This window comes from Styela clava, chromosome 12 (genome assembly GCF_964204865.1).
Source record: "Styela clava chromosome 12, kaStyClav1.hap1.2, whole genome shotgun sequence".
Lineage (NCBI taxonomy): Eukaryota > Metazoa > Chordata > Ascidiacea > Stolidobranchia > Styelidae > Styela > Styela clava.
In genome coordinates, this window is record NC_135261.1 from 16,331,107 (window position 1) to 16,340,608 (window position 9,502).

General features: G+C 34.6%; 1 protein-coding gene across 1 annotated transcript; it reads left to right on the forward strand.

Moving 5' to 3' along the window:
* Positions 1–58: 58 nt before the first annotated feature.
* Positions 59–9,502, forward strand: LOC120329713 (E-selectin-like). The gene is made up of 13 exons (XM_039396490.2): positions 59–1,096; positions 1,411–1,496; positions 1,794–1,895; positions 2,728–2,836; positions 3,003–3,200; positions 3,683–3,874; positions 4,830–5,024; positions 5,720–5,920; positions 6,333–6,515; positions 6,725–6,836; positions 7,599–7,750; positions 8,088–8,251; positions 8,692–9,502. Exons 1-13 carry the CDS (start codon positions 1,033–1,035, stop codon positions 8,863–8,865), a joined length of 1,932 nt encoding a protein of 643 aa, XP_039252424.2. The 5' UTR covers positions 59–1,032; the 3' UTR covers positions 8,866–9,502.

The window sequence follows — 9,502 nt, forward strand, 5'->3', positions numbered from 1 at the left end:
GATGTCCGCCATCTTGGTTCGCATACTTCGGGAGCCCCATAAGATTTACATATTTATCCCGTTCCCGATTTATATATTTATATTCGTTCATTGTTAACCAATCGAAGGTATTTTTTATCTCCAATTCTTTTCTCATCTTCTATGCATCTCTTGTATCTGAAAAATGTCTGAAGAGTAGAATGTCCTTAATGCACGAAGGCTAATAGAGTTCCAATAAATATCTCTTAAGTTTGGATCTGAATCCGGACGTCGTTTTCGAACTTTTGGTACTATTATATAATGTGTTCTATAATTGGGTTATTAAATTTTTCAAGTTATATGAATGGGCATGAGCTTATTAAACGAGTTCTCCCTCGTAGCATTGTAACAAAACCAAGTACATTACATGAAACTTTCATATTGTAAATGATCATGATCCACAGCTGAAACCAGTTGTTACCTCCATGTGACTCTTCATTGTTAAGTGAAAACTATAACTAAAAGGAATAAAAAGAAGTAAAACTTTGTTTGGGGCTACCATAGTTGGGAGACACGACAAACCGCGAGACTCGTAATAGTTTCATGCATAACAGTATGAACTTATCTGTTTTACTATATCAGGGTTAAATACATGAAACAAAAAAAGTAAAACGGAGTTTTGTAAGGGAAATATGGGCAAATGACATCTGTTATTCCATTCTGATGTTTTCAAACATATCCCGAATTACATGTCATGTTAGCTATATTAACAATGGCAATTCTGTGCTAGTACACGTGTTAACATGGATGTGATATCAAATGCATCAATAATAAAATACGTTATTTCCTTTAACGGGGACAATGATATTATGTTGAATGATGATTTTCATGTCTGCTTGACGATGAAACATACACATTGTCGATCATCTATAATGTTATAGGTGGAGATATGATGATGTATAAGAAGGATATTCAAGTTTGACTGATTTATTTTTACTTTTTTAAAGTTTGCGGCATTTATTATGAAATAAAATATTATACAATAAACATTTGTGAAGCTACGACTTGAATGATATGCTTCTTTATAGTCAAAAAATCTTGGTATCGATACTTTTCGTATCTGTTGGGACAGTAACAGGTAACATGAGGAGGGATTGTGTATTATTTCAATATATCAGCCCTTGTTGCCCTTTCTCCCCGTAGTCATAATAACAGACATATATATATATATATATAGCTACATAGTAGAAGGGAAACGATCCTTTTGTGAAGATATCGAAAACTTTATTCAAGTTTTCTGTGGAATACCACGTACATGTTTCAAGGTGAAATGTATGCATTTGCCGTGATTTTAATGCTGAATGGGTGCGCCGAATAAGCTGATGCTTAGATCTAGGTTAGAGAATATGATCTAACATTTTTATTTTGTGATATCCAATTTTATATTTACAGGTATAAAATGTTGGACATGTGACAATGCCGAAAGTTTGGAAATGTGTAATAATCAGGGTAAACTGACGCAGTGCAATTCAGCACAGGTTGGTTTGGTGATAGTACAAATCAAATATCATTCCTTCTGACTGATCTTTGTGTTGAAATATAAAAATGATAAATGTCTAAAAATATTTAAAAAGTTCATTAAGTGACAAGATACACAATAACAAAGGCGCCCCAGTCTATAACCAATCCAGCAAAATGAACTGTATGTAGTAAGGAATCCCCCGACAACAAAAAACTAAATACAAATTTCAGGGCCGAAGGACTCATATATATGAATTAAAATTCCGTTCATTGGATTTCAAGTGAACCTTTATATATATATATTTCAATTTTAGACGAGCTGTGGAATTGAAGTCAGAGGACTAGGATCGACTGAGAGAATGAATATTTACAAGTTTTGCAAACAAGAAACTGCTTGTTTAAATATGTTGGATCAGGTTGGTGATTTTTACATTAGTTATTAAAACCGTCGACATAAACCGTCAAAAACATCAAATGCTTCAACAACTTGTTCGTTGGTGCAGCATAACTTGAAACGGTAGGGAAGTAATACGGCATGCAATCGATAGATATGGGTTGACATTATTCACACCGAAATATGTCAGTTTTATCGAAAATATACTGTTAATACTACTAAGTTCATTATAAACTTTTATTTTGGCCCAGAAGCTAAATTAAAATATGTGTGTTCGGTTTTTATCATTTGACGTTTGATACACCGCTCAAATATATTGTTATTATACGAGGCGCTGGGAAGTCGCAAAAATCGCTTCTGATATATATACAGAAATCGTTGGTCAGCTGCAGAAGCATGTGGTATACCGTTTCACAGAGCAATATTTTGTTGTTTTGCAATTTTGTCCTACAATGGCCGGAGGGATTAAATAATTAACTTCATAGCACCATTACTGTTATAAACATTTTCAAATGAACTTCTCCAAAATGGCCGTCGTGTTGGAAACATTCCAGTTATTGCTTCACAATGCAATATAGTTTTTCTTCAGTATAAGTTATTTTCTATATGAAAGTGGTAATTTAGCGCCAGGCTGATTGATTCAAAGATTAAAAAAGGCCTGTTTTCAAAAAGCATGGATCAACACTGCTTAAACTTTACAAAGCGGTTACGGATCAACTTTTTTAATGTGTACAGCAATGATTATAGTTTTAATAAACAACTATTGAAAAACAGCGGATCATTATTTCAAAAACTTGATTTATCATCTTATTAATGTGATAGTAAATAGCTAACTATTTTTGTTATTGTTAAAGAACTCTGGAACGCTACCTAACTGTAATCCATTTCCAAACAACGTTTGCCGCTGTTGTTGCCTTCGTGATGGGTGCAATTCAAGGACGCTGGATTGTTTGAGACATGTAGGTGAGTTGCACTAATTCTATAGCAAGCAGACTTGTTTTCGATTATTTCACTATTCACCTATTTTTGGTTGTTAGGAGTTGCAGCTTTCAGTGGTGTTAAAACATTAACGAGGAATTACTTCTACCTGCGCCGATTCAATGATTAATTCATTTTCTTAATATTGCAGTGCCACAATGTGATGAGAAACCATCGGTACCAATAAATGGTTTCGTAATTTGCAGCGATGCAACAAACATTGGATCAGTTTGTACATTCGGATGCGAAGAAGGATATGTTATAATGGGGCCCACCACAATAACATGCATAAATGTTCAACAGAATGGAGGATCTCCTGTATGGTCGCAGGGGCCACCAATTTGCAAACGTAATTTGATAAAATAGCGCAGATAATGGCATCTCAAGATATTGATCAGATAGTATTAGTAGTAATATACAATATTGGTATCATTAAATATACATTTATTATTTTTATATTAATATAACTTTGTCAACATATAAGCAACTTGGCTATCAATGTTTGAATTTGGGTTGGGGATGGAATAAAACTGCTGGGTACTTACAATCAAGTAACTGCCTGATCATTTTCTAAGATAAACGAAATAAAATGGAGCAAAAATCCGTTTTATTTTAATCTAAACAAATATAAACAGATCCACAGAAAACGGATTAGAATATTTGTTGTTTTGAGAGCGTAATATTTGCACCGTTTTACATATCGAGAAATTCATCAATCTTGTGATCTTGATCTTGAACTTTTTGTTCCACAATATCGAATAAACTACTGCGAAGTACATTATCGCGATTTCATACACCCCAACGTATATTTGTATCATATATATATTTCAGAGACTCAATGTGGTACTGTCCCACCATCTCCTGTCAATGGAGAGGTGTTCTGCAATGGTAATATCATTGGTTCAAAATGTGATTTTGTATGTAATAACGAATACTTTCGAGTTGGAAGGAAATCAGTTACATGTATAGACAACGAAGAAGATTCGGACCCAAAATGGAACGGAAAAACTCCAATTTGTTACAGTGAGTTTGTATATTGCTGTTTCCATCCAGGTGCTGAATATTTTAAGTACCAAAGAATACAAAATCCGTTTGCCGCTGTAGCGAATCCGAGTTTTTCTCCAAAAATACACACAGAAAAAAAAGCTTCGTAACTTCAACTTGAAGTCTGAGCTCACTCGTGTATTTCTCAAAATATTTTGTTAACCCTGCATTAGTTGCTCAGCCGAATTCCCATAAGGGGTCAATGTTCAAATATATAGGCACGAAGGCCGAAACGAAGCAGTAACTAAGTTCTCGTAGTACCGGTAGTCTTCCTCATCAAAAACCTCCTGACTTTGCTGACCACCATATCGCTGAAACGCGATCGCAGAACAGCCATACTGTGCGTAATTTTCAATTTCGAATGGGTCATCACGCGAAGCACATAACGCACAAAATTCTGTACTGATTTTCAATCAAAATTTAAGGGTGCGCGTTATACCCCAGCAATAAATAGTGGAAAATTTATACTAATTTTCAATTAAAAAGTAATACAGCTAGATATACAGATTGTTTGTTATACTCGAAAAAATACGGTAAGTGAAAAACAAATGTCATAAAACCCACAGAATTTTTTAGCCCGGTAGCGACAACAATAATCTTTCACCACCGAAAATTTCCAAGCAATTTCCAACCAACAACAAAAAGAAGAAGAAGAATACCAACAACAATTTAAAAAAAAGATCCATAGGTCCACTTTGTGTGTGGTATCCAATGTCGCAGTACATGACAACAGAGTGTGTAGTGTAATACAATATATGGTTGAAGTGGGATTGATATGGTTACATTCGTCATTAGTTGAGGATCAACTTTTTAGACCAAATTATATGTTTCTGTGATCCGATTGCGGAACACAAATTTAAATGTGAGAAATTAATTTCATACACGATTTTCCGCTCTACGCAAAAAGTATAGATATATATAAAATTTATTACAGAACAAAAATGTGATGCTGTCCTATGGGCTCCAACAAATGGATTTATGAAATGTTCGAATGAAAGATTTGTCGGATCAATTTGTTCATTCCGTTGTGATTATAGATATGATCTTGTTGGTCACAGGAAATCTACTTGCATCATTAACTCATCAATTAAACAAGTACAATGGAGAAATAAGCAACCGAAATGCATCCGTGAGATTCTTTATAATTTTTGGTATCCAGGCCGGATAGCAACTGTAAAAACAGCGACTGTTATAATGGCGACTTCATAATAGCGACACTGTCAAACTGTCAAAACAGCGACTGTCATAATGGCGACCGCATTTAAACAGCGACTGTTATGATAGCGACTTAACTTTTTGTACAGGAATGACAAAACAAAGTTAAGGTGTGGGGGATGGAAGGTGTGAGTTTGGGGGGGGGGGGGGGGTGAAAAAGTGCGCGTACGCGTAAGCCTTGGATTTAATAAAGCAAGTGATGTCGCTGTTTTGACAGTCGCTCACTTGATTACGTCGTCATTATAACAGTCGCTGTTTTGACAGTCGCTATTTCGAACTCGAGTCTTAATTTTTCAATAAAAATGTGGCTACCACCTTTTCTTTTTATTATCTTATTGGTTGCGACAACATAGATCAAGTTGAATTTATAGTAGAAGTATAGACTTTTAAATCTTGTCTTCAGTTTGGAATCAGAAAAATCATGTTTCATACATTGTTCGAAAAAAGATATTTTGAAACAAATATCACACACTGCTATAATAGTAGTCATCTAATTCTAATGAATTGCGTAATTTCTACTTTTACCACTTGAGAACTTGACTTCAAATAAATAATTTGTTCGGTCTAGTGATGGCTTGTGGGCAATCATTTGTATTTTTGAAAATTAAGGAAAACTCTGCATTAGCATGCCAGCTACCCCTGAAAATGGACAGATGTTCTGTTCTGATAAAAGATACTACGGGTCTGTGTGTGCATTCCGATGCGATGAAGGTTATCAGAGAAATGGACCTTCACATACCAAATGCATTTCCAAAAATAAACTCGTTGATGAAGAACCGCAGTGGAACTTAGAAACGCCGGTTTGTAACAGTAAGAAATTGCAATTATTATATCAACATTCAAAAAACTTTCTTGTGCAACTTATTGATTGAAATTGGTAAAATATTGAAAATGTATATTGATTGTCCGCTATAGATAATATAACATTCAGTTGCCAACTGGTATGTCTTTATAGCAAATGGAATTTTCGCCTAAAAGACAGCGAAGTTCAGGTTAGTTTTATATTGAATTGAAATTATCTTTTCATCTTTGTAACAGTAAATACAACTCGATCAAACACCTTCTAAATTTGCTGTAAATCCGCATTTTTCCTGTTTTTTTTCCAAAGTTGTTGGAAATTTGTGATCAGTTTTTATTTCATTGAGAGTCTATTTTGTTTGATGTTTTTCACTTCCTCTACAGCCTTCTTCGATATTAATAACTATGAATCATTCTGTTGCAGAAGCTGGGTGTCCAGAAATACGTCTTCAGTATGGAATAACAACATGTTCAGATGAAAATCGTATTGGGTCAATATGCAAATTTACATGTACTTCAAAGGAATATGAACGATATCCAGAATCAAGAAATACAATATCATGTCAAAACAACTCCAATTGGTCAGAGGAGCCGCCTTGCTGTGCTAGTACGTTTTAGTGCCATTTACTTGTTTATTGTAAAATTTAGAAATCGCTAGATAGACATTTAAAGATCTATTTGTTTTACGTTTTTTAGTTGTGAACTTCTGTTAAGTCACACTAGTTGCCTTCTTTCGTCTTATAAATTAATAATAATAATTGCACTTTTTTCTCTGATTTCTAATATTTGTGAAAAATTGCAAAAATTTATTATAAGGAAAGTGCCCACCCTACAACCTAATGGATTTGGTCATACTGCTAGACTCGTCGTCTTCAATTGGTAAAAGGAATTGGAAAAAGATGATAAGTTTTGTTGATACTGTCGTGGAGTAAGTATTCAGATGTCAAAATCTTTATTATTATTCGTGTGTGTCCAACCTTAGTGCAAACTCCAACTTGCGTTTTCACAACATCCTGAACAACTGAGAAAAAGCTCAAGATAAATGAGATTTCCAACATTTAGCAATGCGATACCTAATCAGTGGATGGCCGTCTGACCGTCTCTACTATCAAAGCTTTCTTCAAAGGCCCAAAATATTTCCGAGTCATAGAAATGAATTAAATGAAATATATATCAATAAAAATTATTTAAATTGTATGCCCATTTCTTTTCATTCATTCCCTCGGTATATGCGCCTAGCGCATTTTTATACCAAAAGACAAATGCTTTTCAGCACCCAGATGTGCTCTGATAGTTTACGCACCATTGCTACAGATTTGGCAACACATTTTGCAGGCTGCCTGCGTTAAACTAATTTTTGAGATATATATTGTTAAATCAGTAACATGATTGAGTTTAAGAATTATTCATTCAGTACAAATAGCGATTTTTAAAATTTCGACAAAATTTACAGGAGTTTAGAAGTTAAACTGATTTTACTTTCAGTGACACCTTACACATGTTGCTCTGCTCGGTATAATATTTTTAAAGCCTTCGGAATAACAGACTTCGTAGCCTAGATGCTCAAGTTTATTACACAGAATGTTGAAGGTTTACTGGTTCAACAATCATTCTAATTTTGATTTACCAATTTATATCGTTTGATTGAGTAACTTTTACATTAAAATGACAAACATGCTTTTCGTTTTAGTTTATTTGCTGTACAAAACGATTCTGTCAACTTCGGAATAATACGTTACAATGCAGAAATAGACGTTAAAACAAAAATTGATCTGAACAAATCACCAAAAAATGCTACAAGATTAAAAGAATTGATAGCAAAGATTCCTTACAATGGCAAAGGTAAATCTATAACGTAAGGCATGTATTTTTTAGCATACCGTCAAATGCCGCAATACCTACCATACGCCGCTGCAGCATTTAAAACACAGATATCCAGAATACATCTAAACAGCATTAACCATCCGCAAAATCTTAGCTTCTTGTTTTCGAGATTTGGTTCACTTTCGCACCTTATAAGCTATATATATATATATGTGTGTGTGTGTGTGTGTTGTGCCACTTCATTTCAAGTAACCTGAAAGTTTTCATTAAGTCTTTTAATAATAATCTATCGAATTAGCGCGTAAATTCGGATTGCAGTCGAAAAATATACAAGTGACACAACAAAATCCTGTAGGTACACGAACGGGTGAAGCAATGACATATGTGCAAGAAAACATGTTCAGCTACGGAAGAGGAGACAGGCCCAATGCTCGCAATGTTCTTCTAGATATTACCGACGGCAAATCTCAGGATGACATTACAGAGCCTTTGAGAATCTTAAAAAAGAACGGTATCTCGGTAAGAAGTTTTATGGAGTGTATAAATAAACATATTTTGATGTCGAAGATTGAATTTTCGGTACTCCAGAAGTATGCACACCAAGATGTCGCACAACCTGAACCCTAACCTGGTACACAACCTGAGTTCAGGTTGTGCGCCATCTTGGTGCGCATACTTCAGGAGGTCCGAATTTTCAATTAAAAATGTCGGCGATCAGATAGGATAAATAGAGTAGTAGGTATTGTATTTACATTTCAATTTTGTTACAATCATCCATTTAATGTGAGATCTATACGGAACGCGGTATTCTGCCACGAAAGTTGCAAATTGATACATGTTGCTGTTGGCAGCGGTCTCTCCTTCAGCGAGCACACAGGATTATAAAGAGTTGGAATGGCTAAAGCTAACCACCTTTTGCTAATATTATAACCGAGAAGTCAGTGTATGTTCTTTTTCAGACTTACGTGATAGCTGTGACATCAGTACTAAGTGCCTTTGATGAAATTTGGTTCAATGGAACCGACAATGAGCATCTCTATACTGTTGGAAGTTTCGCAGATTTGACTCGTGAATACGCAGAAGAAATAAGTTTGAATCTTTGTGGCGATCCATGTGAAGCCACAAACAATTAAAATATTAATGTGGTTTCCACTCTACCAATTCTTGTTGGGTTTCTACGCATATTAGGTATTTTTATCAGCGATGCACACGAATTGAATCGCCTATTTCTTATAAACCTGAAATGAAAACGAAACAGGGATGCAGAAACTCTAACGTCACGACCGAGCTGCCAAAATAGGTTCCTGAATAATTATGGGAGTTGGCATTTGCGCAATTATTGTGTAATTACATAAGATATTTTGTTGAATGTCTAAATAGAACCATTCAACTAACGAGTATCGGTCGACAATACCAAGCTGCATAGAAATCGGATACATCGTTAATCACATAAGATAATTTTAGTCAGCGCAAATATGTAACATATTTTTTCACATGATTACTGATTTTTAATTTTAGGAATAGTTGAATTTCTCAGACCTGTTTAAACACTGTGTATTTATTTAGCATGATATCATTGCATAATAGTAGTCATTTTGTAATCCACATCACGTGTCTTTATAATGTTGCAAAGAGCGTTTAGCATTAAAGCACTCTGACACGATAACTGCCTTATTTTTAGCTCTCTCGCAAACAAGGATAAAGTAGATCAAATTTAATTTCAGTAATTGTAAACACTCACCTGCAAAAATTAATAAATTCAAACAACAG

Bases quoted from the DNA above. Each gene is read 5' to 3' on its own strand.
- LOC120329713 (XM_039396490.2), top strand. From the start codon at position 1,033: ATGCTTCTTTATAGTCAAAAAATCTTGGTATCGATACTTTTCGTATCT. The intron at 1,896-2,727 runs GTTGGTGATTTT...TTATTGTTAAAG, and splicing joins GTTTAAATATGTTGGATCAG to AACTCTGGAACGCTACCTAA. The intron at 5,921-6,332 runs GTAAGAAATTGC...ATTCTGTTGCAG, and splicing joins AGAAACGCCGGTTTGTAACA to AAGCTGGGTGTCCAGAAATA.